General features: G+C 47.6%; 1 protein-coding gene across 1 annotated transcript in view; it reads right to left on the bottom strand.

Annotated features, from left to right (window-relative positions):
* COL27A1 (collagen type XXVII alpha 1 chain) overlaps nt 1-16547 on the bottom strand; it is a 230945-nt gene that overhangs the window by 131945 nt on the left and 82453 nt on the right. The window contains exons 2-3 of the mRNA XM_074161391.1: nt 12272-13713; nt 2777-2830 (exon numbers count right to left, since the gene is read on the bottom strand). Coding sequence (XP_074017492.1) covers nt 2777-2830; nt 12272-13713 — 1496 coding nt within the window. The remainder of the gene's footprint in view (nt 1-2776; nt 2831-12271; nt 13714-16547) is intronic.

The following is a 16547-nucleotide window of genomic DNA, read 5'->3' as shown; positions in this document are numbered from 1 at the left end:
TAAAACCAGGATTTGCTTTTTAAAAAGTCAAGAAATTGTAATTTTCAAGAGGGCTGCCTCTATCCACTTAGCTGCCCTACCTTGGGTTGCACTTAAATGCCAAGATGTGTCCTGAACACAACCTCTTTCATGCTTTTACAGAGACTGCCATTTGTTAAAGCAAACCATTGCTTACGTGGAAGAGCAACATCCAGACCCTACAGGCGAGTTCAGCGATACTTATCTGCTGGAAACAAGGAGACAGAATCACGGGATCGGGCAGCTTTTCTTACAAACTGTCACTGGCCACAATCTGACCCTCAAAGGCAAAGCTAATCAGAGCCTTCGTTTTACCCCGAGCAACAAGGGGGGAGAAAGGGAAATAAAACAGAGACAACATAGAATTCAAAGGAGTGGAAACATTGCGCTGCATCAGCAAGAGAGCCACTTTATGGACTTCACAGCTACAGAAGGTCGCGAGTCAAATGCTGCGACTAGATTTTCGAATGAGCCAAGTAATTGTATAAGCATTAATAACGTAGAAATTATGCAAGCTACAACAAGGGCAATTATGTCTCATGCTTTAGGCCATAAACTGCATCGGTGACAAGAAAAAAAATCCTTCCTTTCCCCTGGCATCGAGCACTGCAATATTCACCTCCTCTCAGGAGCTCTAGTCTTGGGCTGGAGGTTCATGGGCACCTCATGGTTTTACTGATGGGCTGGGCTGGTGTGAGAACCATCAGCTGCTTTGAGGATCAGGTGAGGCAGAGGTAGAACATAACCCCTGCAGCGTTGCACGTTTATTTTTAAGTGGCTCATGCCCAACAAAAGCCAAAGACGCAAGAATTCCCCTAAGACTGTCTTAGTTTCTGGCAGCTCTTCTTCTCACAATTAAATCCTTAAACCCCAAAGAGCCACAAAAAAAAAAAAAAAGAAGAAGAAAAATACTAGAAGAAACACGTTGCAAAGTCAAAACAACTTAGGCACAGAGCAGTTCTGTCTCCAGTGCTCCAGGCCAGACATTTACAGAGCAACCCTTTTGCCCCCTCCCAAAATTAGCACGGCCTCTTAGCAGAGGTCTGAGCCAAGCCAGGCTCAGCTGTGCTGAGCAATTCTGAACTGGGAACGCCGTGCTGGGCTGATTCTCAGCATCTCTGGCAGGGACTGAACTCAGAAATCCTCTGTTGCTTATTGTGTTTCAGAGGATCATCTTAAATAGAGATTGGAGCATGCCACAGCTGGGGAATAACACTGAAAATTTTGACACGGCTTCCACAACGCCTTTTTCTTCAGAAAAACTCAGGTTTTGGTAGGTAGTGGAATTCAGATGTAGAGCTAAAGTTTGGTCTTTCACACAGCAGGCGGGGGATGCAGGTGGGGTCTCCTCTCTGCACAGCAGAGGACTGCAAGAAGTAACAGCAAACACCTCTCCTGAGTAATGTGATGGGGTAAGAACAAACTTTCAGCCTTTGTGGGGACTTGCTAAGAACAGCAAACTCCAGGCAATTTGCCGATGTGGTTGCTGCTCAGGTATTGTAAACAGAAGACCATCAGGGCTGGTCAACCAGTCGCGCTGATGTTTCACTAAAGAACATATCTAATGTGGAACAGATTTTTCTGCCCATAAAATACATGAGCCTCGTGCTAATGCCTTACACTTAGAGCAGAAATCAGTATTCGGGTCTGTTAATATCCAGGCCCAGGCTGCAGGGGGTCCTGCAGACCTTTTGGGCTTTACTGTTGTAGAAAGAAGCTGCGTTTATCTTTACTGGTTACTGCAAGATCTCACAGGACTGTAACAAGTGTCCTCAGGGAACGCGCAGCCTTCTAGCTCTTAGCCTCTTGGTTGTTCTTTAAAGACATTACATGGGGTTGAGTTTTAGCCAAGTATGTGTGAGGAAATCTCTCTCCGCTGCCAGGCCAGGATGCTGCCTGGATCACGGATCCAAACATTCCCTCCTTCCAGCCTCAGACACTTGCATCTTTTGATTCCCAACCCACATCAGTTCAGTGCTCAGGAAATGGGCTCCATGACCCTACCTTGTGGGACAGCACCTTGCTACCATTAAAATGGTGCCAACAGTTGACTGGATCCAGGTCAGGCATATTGCCCAGCTCTGGGAGACTACTTCTGCAGCTAGGCCAAGGTAGAAGGCTTTTCTCACAGCTAACTGCAGCACTCAGCACCAGATGTTTCCTCAGCATAGCACTCAATGTTCAAAGATCTGCATCAGAATTTAATGTAGGGAGGAAGAAATTCAGGAATTTGCAATGGATCTTTTAGAAGAGCTCAGATGTTATGCTCGACATCCTGAAAAGGACTCAGAGAGCAGGTCTCGGTCTGGGGAATACAAAAGCTCATCCTTGTGTGTTGAGTCCTTGGTCCTAGACCATGGCCCACCAGTGAAGGACCTCACAGGAAGCAATTTGGGAAGCTGGGGAGAGTGAAAGGCAGAACAAAAAGCCGCCAAAGCTAATATTCAGCACTGGGTTTGCAAGAAGGAATGGATACTGGAAACAAAATGAGACAGACAGAGCTCATTCTTCTGACAGCCATTTGGAAACATTCATCCCCAGTCTTTGCTGATACCAATCGTTAGCTCAGGGAGGATGCAAGTCACCAGTGTGGCCTCCTGAAAACCTTTAACAGCGAATGAGAGAAAGTATGAAGGCCAGACCTCAATGGTGGGCCTTGAAGCAATCATTACGCAGCAATGGGAACATACAACAGCCCTTGGAACAGCAGGACAGGCAGATGCAAGTACAAATGAAGAGAAATTTTTAAACCACTTACTCGGGAACCTCTCTTGCCAGGTGGTCCTGGTAAGCCCGGCAGACCTGGTGGACCCTAGGAAAATAAAAATAAGTATTAATGACAGTTCTATGACAGGATGGTACTCGTGACAGTATTTCAGGGAGACAATAATACAATAATTTGGAGAAGACCTGGGGGGAAGGACCAGTTATAACACCAAGGCCAGAATTTCTCTTCAATTTATGCTATTGCCATAGAGGGATAAAAGCCATGCACAATAACATCTGCTGTAACATATTATTTCCATAGAGTAGAGACAGAGCGTTCACATCTTTCTGCTGTGGACCGCGTTCCCGTGATCACAGCTGTGTTTCACGCTTCCAGTTTCCTGGACCTGTGCTGTAACACAGGGGTAACACAACCATCTCTCAGCTTCGGAGTTTCCTGCTACGTGCTAGCACACAACAGAAGTCCTGTGTTAGCACCTTGGCGAGGGAGGAACATCGCCTGTCGTAATATATACCAGCTGAGGACGTGTAGTTCTTGGTATTGTAGGTTCCTACATGAGTTGCAACATAATCACATCCCAGCACTTCATGTTTTAAAGCAGTGTGTTATAAAATGTAATAAAATTGGTGTCAGTGTTGGAAATTCTTAAGTACGGCTCTGTAACGTAGGAGAGGTCAACTCATACATGTCAGAGTAACGGGGGTTCTTGGAAAAGGGTGAGAACAAAGTGGAGATATCAGGCGCCCAGCTGTGCGCTGATCTGAAACAGGTTAAGAAAAAATACTTAACCAATGAGGTTTGAACTCCTTTGAATTTATTCATTTATTTATTCATTTTTTCAATGGACTGGAGAATTCAGATTTCTGGAGAGCCATTTGCAACTCCTAATAACTCCTCAAAACTTCTTTTCCCCCAAGCCAAACATGTCTAGCAAGAATAACTGTTAATTAAAGTGTCTCCCAGAGGATTTATATTCTAGTAGCTTGTTACAAAAGACGAGTTTTCATTGCATCCAGTGGACAGAGCGCTCCAGAGCAGCAGAGTGAAGCATATTTGGAAGGCAGCCTGAGCTCTCCAATGCGTGGCAGCCAGGACAGCAGGTCCCAGGAGCAGCATTCCACGGGGAATAAGAGTTCATGGCATGGAGCAGGTTCGGCACCAACCCTGTGGCCACACGCTGGCCATGGCATGGCCACTGGGTCACCTCTAGAAGCTCACGTGCCCCGTGGCCCCGAACGGAGCCTGCTGCAGGGCTGACCCTGTTGCCGCTGAAGGATTGCCAGGCAGGACTGCTCAGGCTCTGCAGTGTGTTACTGGCCCCGAGGAAGAGGGAAAAGTTCTTGATCTCTAATGCAGGAGTCATGGAGTGCGTGATTTAGTAACAAAAATAAGCCTCGAGATCCCTACCTAAATCTCATACCCAGTTTAAGATTTTCAACAGAGAAAACCTGGCTGAACCATATAGGTAACTGATGAATAAACATTCCCCTAATATTACCAACCTTCCTGTACACATCAGCAAATAGTATAAGAGAGATGTTTTAAAAAAGACACCCAGCCAAACTTGGTACAGCGGTAAAAAGTCAGGGGGAGGAGTAAGCAAAGCCTAGGGTAGGTCTCTCTGTGCTACTAATTTGTCAGGACATCAGATGAATCATAACCTGTTTTTTCCTGTAGTTATTTCTATCTGTAGTAATGATGACAAGAAAAGGAATGTTTTAAAAGTGTAAGAGCCTGCAGAGCATAGAATAGCTAACGTCCCATACTTCAACACACAGGGATGGACAGGATGCCACCTATCACTCACTGCTACTGCCCAAAGCTGCTGCCTGTCCTGGAGATTTCCAGTCTCCGTAGCCTGGGATGCTTCAACTGACCTCTCTGCAAGTTGCTTATTGCTGGCTAACACAGTATTACTGGTCCTTGTATTAACAACCCTCATTGATACAGCTGACCCTCATTTTAGCAATACACACAGCATTTTAACCTGCCATTGTGCCAGCTCAGGGCCCCGTGCATAATGCAATTATACAGCTGTGCAAATAGACACATGATTGTAGGTTTTTTAAAGCCTCATGTATAATTGTGTTCCAGAATCCAAGCTTTTATTAAAAAAATCCCCTTGCCCTTTTAGTTGGGAAGATAACTATCTAAACATGAATCCAATGCAACTGATCCAGCGACAGTTAATAGAGTTTACCAAAGATTAATTCAAGTCTTTAACCTCTTCTCTATCAAAACCCATCCCCATTTACCCCTAGAAGGAGAAGTAAAAGAGAAGATCCAACTGCCTGCGAGCTGCGTTCCATGCGTACCAGAGCCGAGGTGACCTTTTCCACCTTCCTGCTAACAGCAGCTGCGATTGTACTTGGCCACTTGAGTAAAAAACGTTCTCCAAAACTGTGGGCTGTTCAGAATAAACTGAAGCTAACATAAAAATAAGGAGAGAGTTAATACCTGCACTGGAGTGAGAATATGGAGTTAAGGGAAAGGCATTTAACTGGAACAGCACAGAAAGAGCAGTACATAATTCGGGAGTCCTTATCATTTTGCTTTGGTTTAATTTGCCTTTCCTTCAGCATTTTTTATCCCCCTCTCCTGAAGATTAAGAGGAATGAGGTGACTGTGGGACGAGTGGTTAAAAGGTCCCAGCCACTAGTGAAACTGCATAAGGCTAGAGCGTGACTACATATAAATTAGAAGCGAGTCAAGGTGGAAGGGAACTGGGGTAGCGGGATGAAGACAGGTCACTGTGAGACATGACGCACTGCAAGACCACTTTCCAGCTTCTCTCATGATTCTTTTGTAGTTGGATTGGATGGGATACGTACTGTGCCTTGCAAGGAACTCGTTTCTCCTCTGCCCTGTACATATGTCTCTCTATCATCCAGCTGAAGTTCTCGAATGGGAGGCCCATGCCAGACGACTGGCTTTGCCTGGGGACAGCAACACTCAAATACACACGAAGAAAAACGTGCATCCACAGAGGCAGCCAGAGAAGAACAAGACTGGATCAGGGCCCAGCTACTTACAGATGGATGCTATCCCACTTAACGCATGAGGCTCCAAGACATGGAGAGGAAGAGATGCCTATCAACGAGCCACCACACAGCGAGCTGCTAGAGACCACCTGGAGGTAATGCCCACGCAACCACTCACCAGAGATATTTCACCCCTAAACTGATCACACAGAGCCTGTGTAGACCTTTCCATTGCACCCTTTGGAGCATTCCCAGGGATGTCCCCAGTGCGAAGTGCTCTGAGAGGCAGTAAGGTTTCCTCTTCCTGGCAGCTGGAGGAAGGTATCACTGCTCCGCTCCTGCCCTCCCATCGCCGGGACGCCCCAGGAGATGGGGAAAGCTGACAGCCTCCTGCAGCGAGCTACCGTTCCTAGCGCTGTGGGTCTCCTCTCTCTGGCTTCTCGCCTACTCCCTTCTGCAAACTGATGGCAGAGAACACACACCCTGTTATCACACAAAGCAAAATCAGAGATCAAGGAGGAACGTGGCAGAAACAGATCCTCTCTCTTCTCAAGCCAAACAGCTGAATTGTTAACCAGCCCGAACAGTTCTGTGAAGCGGCTAATGGCAGCCATGTAAAAGTTTAACCCTTCTCAGTTTCCCACGGTAGCATTAGCAACGATGACTGATCCCACCAAATGATTATAGGATTTATTCTAAGCTGCTGCTGGGAAACTTTCTGGCGCAAAAGGGACTTTTTTTTTCTTAGCTTTTTGAGCATCAAATTGCAAATGGAAACTTAAGCTAAGTTGTCTGAAGGGGAAATACATTGGACCCTGAGGACAAGAGAAACCTCACCATTTCCTCTTGCTGCTGAGATCAGCCAGTTTATACCTCTACATCTCCCACATCGTGACCCTCCTCGCACTGCTTCCTTTGCCCGCGGCAATGCCACCGGGAGCTGGGTGCCTTCAGATCTCTAAACCTGAGCAAGGCTGAACAAGTTTCGAGAGGGCTTCAAGGAAAGCGTAATCGGTACAGGAATTGGTGCTGGGGGTTTGGGAAATGACTCGCTTCCTTTTGAACGACTACTGAATCAACTGCTCAGACAGCAAAGTATTCCTGTAATCATTTCCCCAGGGGCAAGTACTCAGCCAAGTAGCAAAGAGCTGACGATTACCCAGGACACAATTCAGCTCATATTCCAATGCACACTGATAAACATCTATATTTCAGGGTCTCTCCAATGCAATTCTGCCTCCTCTCTGCTGTTCCCCAGCAAGCATTAGTCCTCCTTTATCCCAGGAATGGCTGAATTTCAGAGGTGGACATCCTGCACCTTATAAAACATCGCACGGGCTGGAGAGAGAACATTCTCCTTTCTCAGATACTAATGCATGCGGTAAAAGCCAACCTAAAAGGGAGTTCAGCAAATGCATCAAAAGCTTCTCCCCCCATTGGCATCAAGTTCTGAGCATGATGTTACCCCTGCAGAGAGACAACCTGTCTTCTTTACTTCCCAGAGGAGGATGAGGCACGTCTCATATGCAAGGCCACTGCCACAATTTAGTCTTGTACGTCTGGAAAGCACCAGCACAGAAGGAGTAGGCAGCTACAGGGGCAGCACTAGAATGAAAAATCCCCTGCTCAGGAGAACAGAAGAAGAGCAGAAGACCTGCCAACCCCTCCTCACCTCACCGTCCTTGCCAGGCACTACGCAGATTGGACCTAAACTAACACCCAGCTAACACCCAGCTTGAAGTACTGCCTAAAACAAATTTGGAATTACGGGGGGGAAAAAATCCAGCACTTTGGCTACTTTCTTCTCCAAGGCAGGCTTATCATATTAAATTTGGACACATCTGGGTTTCAACCAGTCTGAAAAGAAAAAGCCCTCATAATTCTGGCAGGAACCGAGGTGTTGGTGGAAAGCCAGCCTTGTAATACGATTTCCGCAATAGACACAGATGTTTATTCTGGGTCTGTACAACACCTATCACAGAAAAGTCCTTGTCCACAACTGGATTCCTAACAGAGTGGCAGCACAATACATAGTAAAAATATTAGTATTCCAGCTTGATGAAAGCAGCTTTTCCACGGAGACATTTCAAGAACAGTCTCTGCATGAGGCACTTTGGGCTCTCAAGAATCTCAGCCCTTGGAAGGAAGTCTGAAGGGATATGAAGAAATAGAGGGATCCCGTACTCTGTCACTCACTTTCTATTTTTAAAGATTTATAAAAATACCTGTATATAGTTATACAATACGCCCCTACATCCTTTGCAGCACCATTTATCTCAATCACTCTTTTCAACTACTGCTCTTCAAAATAAACTTTGTTTTACACAAAGAGAGTTCTTTGATGCTTAGTCATTTGCCTGCAAGAAGACTTCCCTTTGGGGGCAGCCCTGGTTAAATTAGCAAAAAAATTATATGATCCAACTGTGTGAGTGAAGCTAAAACTTTTCCCATGTATTATACAAAGCATGCGATCTCCTTTTTTTTTTTTTATTAATGTGACTCATTCATTAAGAGACATTCAAACACATTGTGTTTCTCTTAATTTATCATAGGCTGTCAGCTTGAGTAACCTTTTCTGGTCCAAGGAAGACTGGAAATAGGCACTTCATATTTTATCAGCGTTCCCAATCACCTCTCTCCCTTTCCCACTGATTGAATTGGCAAGGATCGCTTCTCTATGAAAGGAGCTGGGCTCCAAGACAAACTGCTCGTGCGGAAGGTGGCAGCAGGAGCAGTCTAGACCGGGGACGGCGCTCAGAAACACATCTGCCCTGGAGAGCAGGCTGCCTGCCAGGGCAACGCCACACCTCTGCCTGGGCCACTGCCACCAGGGTTTGAACCTGGGGCTCCCGGCCACGCACCGCGCTGGCCGACGGGATGGGAGGCTGCTGGCACGCCTGTCCAGGGACTTTTCTGACTCGGATACTCGGGGAGTCGTTTGGAACACGCTCCCTCCCCTCTCCTCTTGCGTTACTCAGTGCTTCCACTTTGTGAACTCAGCCCGTCCCCTGCACGCTCAGCATCAGGTATGGTTTTCTTGCTCTAAAAATAACCCTCAGGCACTAGTTGAAAGAGTCAATATGGGGCTTTTTGCTTGCAGAGGCCAAAAAGCTATGGAATTATAGCCTTATTATACAGGAGGAGAAAGGTCCCACTTGGGGTATGCTGCCTACAACCCAGCCTGGGCAGGGCAATGGGTTTGCTGCAGCATTACCACCTAACAGAGCATCCACACCACAGCAGGTGGTGCTGATGGGCTGGGGCGAGGGCTGCGGCACCCTAAATCTCCCCATCAAACTTGCTGCCGGTACGGACAAGCAAATGACACCTCAACCCCATCCACCAAAGGATTCAAACCACCTATCACACCCCAGCCTTGCAAGGGCTTTGCGTGCTGGCAACAAAATACTGTTTTTCATATGTTATTTTTCTTCTGGGGGTGTCCAAGCTACTTGCAGGCATGTGCTGGGGTCAGGCTGCTCTGCGAGCTGAGTGCTGGCCCGCTTGGCCGGGCGCGGGGAGGGGAGATGTGGAACAAGGCTGGGCAGAGATGCTGCGGCAGCGCGGGGATGATTCAGAGGGACCTTCGCCAGCTGCTGAGTCAGGGCTGCCTCACTGACCTAGCATGATGTTTGGGTGTTCTGTTAGCTCTTCCCCCCACTCCAAAAACAATTTAGAGCAGAGATCCCAAATGCTTGTGGTTATTAATGGTTCCCAAGAAATTTTTCTCTTTCTTAAGAATGTATTATCCTCCCTCCTCTAGCCGCCCAGCAAACCCAACATTCCTGAAGAATTAATGCTCTGCCATGAGTTGCATGTGGGACGCAGCGTCTCTGGTTCCTGTTGCGCAGGATCCTGGTGGTCTTTCAGGGCGGATTAATCCGCAGAGGGTGCTGCCTTCTACTGCTGGGTGAACAGGTCCTTTCAGCCCCTTCCTTGCAAACCTCTACCCAGGAGGACACCTACCTCAACTGTGGGGATGGGGCCCTTCTGCACAGCTAAGGTTATACCCCGATTATTTTGGTAGCGTTTACAAAGCCAGAATTGGAGAGACCACAGTGCCCGAGTCATCACTCCTCATACTGGCTGTCAATCCCATCCTATTTTGAGGATGATGAGGATTAAAGACAGTCTTTTCTTTTAGTGGCGAGTGTCTTCTTTAAGGTGCTGCTGGCTGCCAGCCTGCTTCTGCCCATAAATCACTGCTATGGTGGCCCCAATCCTTGCTCAAAAGGTAGAGGGTGGTTTCCCATATACACTTCTCTGCCAAGAGTCACAGTCTTCTTGAGGAGACCTCGTATCAGGCGACACAACTGGGAAAACTAATAAATTGTCTTATCCTTCCACCCATGGGCCAGACGCCGTGTAGGATGTTCCCAGCCCATAACCTGCCCCTTCCCGTCCAGGGGAAGCGCCAGGCTGCAATATCAACACGGCAGAGCAGGAAGGGCTGCACTGAGCTCATCAGAAACGGCTGCCCAACACCACGAGGACGGCGCCAGGTAATTACTCAAGCACGGAGCATTTATCAGCACTTGTTCTGAAACACGCTCGGCTGGCCATAGAAGCGCTACATTAATTTCTCAACATGTCATCCCCCAATCCGGTCTTTTCTCCTTTTTCTCTTCCCACGTCAGAGCCATCCAATGAGGTACGGTACAGAGATCTCCCTGTGAGTCACAGGAGCGATGAAGCACCGCACGGCAGCCAGCTCCAGCCCAGCCATAACCTTTCCCTCCCAAAGTGCTGACTTTGTTTCCAGCAGTTAAAGAGGATAAGGCCAGACAGAGCCTCAATACGTTCTCCTTTCCCTCGATTCAGGACTCCAGTTGTTCTCAGACAGGATGGAAAAAATCCTGCCATCTCTTCCCTCAGCCCTCCACAGCCTGAATCTGTTTCTTTGCTATGAATCACAAGCTGAGAGGGATTTTCCACTCCAGTTCAATAATAAGCTCTTTACATTGCAGGGGGGAGAGAGGGTTTGGAGCTTGGTCCCCCTCACGGCACTTGCAGGGCAAGAAGGTGGAAAAGGTCAGGTTTTCACTGGGCTCAGCGCAGGCCACCCAGATTTACCCCTTACAGGTAGGTAGAGTTTGAAGAGAAGTTCACAATTGCTGAATTTCTCCTCTTGGAAATACGCCTGAAATGACTTTACGTGAAACACCAGAAGACTGCCCAAAGAGAAAAAATCGCCGCAGATCATTCTGCCTGCTCAGGGACTGAGCAAAACATCTCCAAGCACAAAGACAACAACGAGGTCAGGCAGGAGCACAGGGCCTGGGGCAGCATCTTCTCCTCTCCCAAAGCGGGGAGCCTCCGAACAGAACAACAGCCCGCAGAGCCTCCCCACCCGCAGAGACGACAAGGAGAGAAATCACTGCGCTGCTTTGGGAGGGGACAGGCAGGAAATGCAAACCTTGAAGGTAAACCCTCACCGAAGGCTTGGTGAAACACCACCGCTTCACTGGAGGTGTTACTTGCAACAAGGAGCAGCACGTCTGCAGATACAACTGCTGTTGATTGTGTTCCTTCAGCGAGTCTCAATATTTCCACTGTAAACCTTTCTTACACTATTTTAAGGAGTCAGCTGTAAAAATTTGCTTTAGGCTGGAGCTTGGCAACCAAAGGCTCTGTCTGGGAGAAAATTATTTTACATGTACAACTCCTCTCTCATACACACAACACAGCAAAGGGTCGGGACACCAAATCCTCCTAAAAGTTGGCCAGTTTAAAGATTCTGTTTGCATTCTTGTATTTGGGGGAAAAAAAAAAAAAAAAAAAAAAAAAAAAGAAAAAAGAAATAGCTAGCAGATAATTAGCGTGGCCTGACTGCTTTTAGCATTACAAAATGTGTGTATACTTTTACGATGGCCAAGATATACACCCTGAGAGTGGTTATTGTGTGTGGAATGCAGTAGTTAAATTTATAAAGGAAACGCTTTGCACATTTTAAGCGCGGGCTGTAAAAAATAAAAAAAAAATAATTTACTTATACCATAAAAATAGAGGAGGGTTTGTTTAAAAAAAAAAAAAAATCCTGAAGCATTCTCTGCACTTGCATTTGCTGAAATACAGCATTTCTCTGGAAATGTGAATTTCAGGTACAAACCAAATCTATAACCGGGGTTAAGAAATAGTTAATTTGTGGCATGTTTTTGAGGGTTTTTTTGGAAAGGTGACTGGTGGTTCTGCCCTCTTGGCCCTGAGTAAAACCAGGGATGTGGAACAGAGCCCCAGCCTGGCCATCACATTTGAACCAGCGACTTGTAGGAAGGTGGGTTGGGTTATTTTTTTTTTCTTACGTCTAACATTAAGCAGCAACTTTAATCACAAACTTTTAAGGGGCATCCACCATCACAGAGCACTTAAGTTTACACTGAGATATGTGCTAAAATGGCGATCATCAGAAACATAATAGTGCTTGGCTGCTATTTTGAGTTGTCACATTCCACCAAGCTTTAGAGAAACCCTTGTAGGTTGTGGTCTGCCCACCCCGTAGCTGAGCTGTGACTGGGAACGGGTAGCAATAAGAGCCCGAACTTACCTGAGGTCCTCTCTCTCCTTTCACGCCTGGATATCCCAGTAAAAATGGAAACGGAGTGGGTCCGAGAGGGTCAAAGATTTGATAGCCATCAGTTGCAGCTGGGGTTGTGAGGTTGAAGGTCTGTGCCCTGGCTCTGGAGCCAGGACGGGCAGACCCCAGGGGCGGTTTGGTGTACACCAGAGGGACGTTACTGGGATCCACCTTCCTGGTGGGGGACGGTACGTGTTTCTTTGGAATGGGCCCATTGCTTGGGTTCTGTGGGGTTTGCTTTAGGGTGACAAGGTGAACGTTGCTGGTTGTGTTATCAGTCTTCCTCCTCGTTGGCTTTACAGTACTGGGTGCTTCAGAGGGCTCAACGGTCGGTTTTTGGTTGATCTTCTTTTTGGTCTCTTGCTTGGACTCCTTCCTGCTGGCTCTGGCAGGGCTCTGGCTTGTTGGTGGGATCTTTTTGGCAGTGGGAAGGGGACTTTTCTCCATGTGTGTGCTGGGAGTGGGCCGAGACACCCTGAGGGTCGTCACTGTCCCCCGAGGGGGCAAACGGGTGGGTGGCTGTGTTTCTGTACTGGATGGAACAGGTGATGGAGCCACTGTCACCTTTGTGGCTTTGGTTGTCAGTCTCGGTAGTGATGGTGGGGATGATACCACTGAGACGGTTGTTGCACCTGAACCCCGAGTCTTGAGGGGTGCAGTGACCCTGCCAAACTCCAAGGCCGGGGCAGCAGTGGTCAGGTTTTTCAGACCCTGCAGCGAGGGCTCCATATGTTGTGGGGTACTTGGGGAGGCACTGGGATCCCTGGGCAGGAGGGGGATGAGGGGGGGCAGGTTCGGCCGGTAGGTATCTGCTTGCCTGCACTGTTTTTTCAGGTATTTACAGTAATGATGAGCTGCCTTGGCGGAAGGATAAATATCGAACTGGCAGATGGCTCCTTCAAACTGCACGGAGTGCTGGTTCATCTTCCCAAAGAGGAAAGATCCATGTGGATCCAATGCCTCGTCCTTTTTAAAATGCAAATCCGCATGTACTCTGCGCTTCCCACAAGAAGTAAATAAAGTGACTGTCTGGCCACGGATATCGATGGCCATATTGTGCCACTGGCCATCATGGACATTGTAATCAAAATATACAGAGCGCTTGTGGCCCACATAAACTATGATCTTCCCAGGCACAAACTGGACCCCCAGCTGCAGTTTTTTCTTTTTGCTCTTGACAGCAAAGAGAAAAGCGTTGTTGATGCGGTGGGAGCAGAGGCTCAGTACTAGGAGCAGATCAGTGCTGGAGCCTGCGGGGAGGATGGTGCTGACCGGTGCTTCGACACGTGCTCGCTGAGTGAAGATGACCCCTGATTTGAAAGGAATGACCCCTTGAGGAACTGCACGTGATGAGGACCATCCGCTCGATGGCCTTTTCCCTGACAGGCCCAGTCTTTGAAGAACATCCACATCTGAAAGGAAAACACAAGGAAAGCGTGAGGTGTTGGGCAACCCAAGAGCTGGATGGGTGTGGGGAGTCAAGCCAGTCCATGAAAAAGGGCAACAAGTTACAGGAAAACCCAACCATCCTCTCACACGTGTATGTTCAAATAATCAGAATGGAGAGCACACAGCTCTTCTACACATAGCGTGAGGAGCAAGTGCATGCTCAACTTGGTCACCAGCAATTGCCAAAACGCATCAGCTCCATGGTGCATCTGGCTAGCTATCCTGTCCCACCAGGGATCAGCTCCAGATGTTCTGGAGGGAGCTGACCTCACTACAAGGAAATTTCCCACTGAGCATCAATAGTCCGCTTCTCTGGGTCTTCGTTCTGAGTACTGACCACACAGCTGGAAAGGAATTTGAACAACAGACTGAGCTGGGATTGCATAATTTTATATCCCCAGAAGGCAAGGAAGAGAACTTTCAAAGGGAGCAGAAGTCTTGAATCTGTCTCTCTCCAAATTAGCAAGAAGCAGCTTTTGATCTTTGAGACTCCGGAGAGTTTAGGGAAGCAAAGGTGCCTCCAGCATGAAAAAAATTGCACCTAGATTTCACTGATCCGCTTAAGGTTCTCAACTTCAGTACTTTTTTTCCCAGCAGATCATCTTACAGCCTTAAATTATTTTAGTAATTTGGAGGAACCAGACTTGGTTCGTGAAGAGCTGAGAAACCAGTTATGGCTGCCACTGAGCAACAGAGGTAGGACTGGCCTCCAGCATTTGTCACCCAGGAGCTGGGTGCCTTGCTCAAGGGGGATGAGGGGGATTGCTGTCCAGAGGCACGTATCTTTCTCCAGGAGAAGCCTGCAATGGACAAACAGAATCCTCTGGTTTCTGGCCCCGAGGTCTAAGAGGAGTCACACACAGCTGGGAGTCCAAGGCAGATTAGCAGGCAAGAGCAACACAAACTGGAGCCAGCTGGAGGCAGTCTCAGCTGAACCGCTTAACTGGGGAAGGTGCTGAGGTCCATGTGAGAAGAGCTGCAAAGGTGAATGTGCCCAGACCTGAAAAAGGGGCTCATATGCCCCAAAACTTACTCTCTTATTCCAGCTCAAACGTTTGGTCTAATAAAAGATGTTAACTACAGGGTACGGCCAGGTAAAGGGGTAAGGAGATAACGATTACCGTGACGCTACCACTGTTGAAAATCAGCAAGGAAACCTGTATTTCCTTCCCTTTTCCCTGCCCAGATGCAATCCCCGTTACTCCGTGACCAGCTAACTCCGGTGTATTTAAGCGCTGTCTGGGGAAGGCAGCCTGGGCTGTATAACCCAAAGGCTGATCTCGCAAGGTAAGAATTTACAATCCCAAACGCGGCAGTGCCAATCGTGGCTGCACGTCAGCTAACATCATGGGATTGCAGCTTTCTGAGGTTAAAAGGGAAAGTAAATCAAAGGTTGTCCAAAGAGAAAACAAGCTCCTTCTCTAAAGGGGCCTTGGAATTTGGCCCCTTTCGCCCTTAACTATTAAATATTCAGCACAATACCAATATTTGGAGAACTGGCACCTAAAAGAGATCCTCAGTGTTGGCCAGAAGGGTTGTAGACTCAAGCCAGCCTGAGGCCTGTAATGTTGCTGGCCAGGAAGGGAGAAGGATAATGAGAAAACCTCTGTTCCTTGACTTTGGCAAAAGCCTTGGCCATTTTTGTATGTAAGAACAAGTCAATCAATATTTACTTTGTCTGAGCTCAGCTTTATTCCCACCTCCCTTTTTTAAGGCAGCTTGACTTATTTTCTAGCAGAGACTACCCTGGAGAAGATGCGTCAGATGTGATGGGGAATGGAAATTTTCCCACTCTATGCAGAGGGGATAATTTACTGCACAGCGTGTGCAGGTGTTAATAGTGGTGCTTTTCCCATATTAAGAAATCCTTGGTTCCCCCCTGTTTTTCTGCCATATTGCCCAAGGGGGCTGTCCCTCAGCATAGCAAAGGTAGAGCACTGAATGGAGGAATCACAGCAGTATCTTCGCCCTGGATAATCTCCAGAGCCCATCAAATAGTAAAGGCCAAAGCCTGGGTCTAGCAAAGTCAAGTGGGACCCTTGCCACAGACTTCAAAGGCATGAGGATTTAGCCCTAAGAAAATAAATTTACTACTTGAATTAGGAGCTAGACTCCAGCTTCCAATTTCTCCATGTATTTTTAGGTTCTGTCCCAGAGAGAGGCAGTGGTGTCTCTACCAGGCAGAGGTGCCTTACACAGCTCTTCATTTGGTAGCTGCTCTGCAAAGACGTAAGGATGTTTCCCTGCTCAGAGGATGCTGCTGCTGTTTACGACACCAGTCCAACTGCCTCGTTAGCAACTGCATCCAACAGCGCTTAAGAAAAAGGAAAAAAAGCACAACCCAACCACTCCTTTCCCTCAAAACCCACTAAGGTAGAGCCAAATTCTAGATGCCTACGCAAAACCTGATTAAAACAGCCCTCATGCAGGACACGTATGTGGATTTTCCAGCACCAGGTCCAGGCACACAGCGCAGGACTCCTGTGCACCCAGCCTGTCTGCCTCTCCCTCCCATGCCGACTGCCCCGGGCTGGTGGGGCACGTCCCCTGGGATGGCGGGATGTCATCAACTAACGTAAAATGCAAGGTAATTTTGTCTGCCTTAAGTAGCTCCAAGTTCAGCAAAGCATTTTTTCCCCTTCAAATTTTTTCCTCTCTAGATTTTTCCATCAAAACACATTATTTAAAAAACGCTTTGCTTAGAGCTGCCTGGTCCCAGGTGCCTCAAAGCTACATTCCTGTAGCAACATTTGAGCAACTGGGAAAAACTTCTAGCAGGCTCTGTGCATGAAGTGAG

This window comes from Numenius arquata, chromosome 19 (assembly GCF_964106895.1).
Source record: "Numenius arquata chromosome 19, bNumArq3.hap1.1, whole genome shotgun sequence".
Taxonomy (NCBI): Eukaryota; Metazoa; Chordata; class Aves; order Charadriiformes; family Scolopacidae; genus Numenius; species Numenius arquata.
This window is presented reverse-complemented; position numbering and strand designations above follow the sequence as displayed.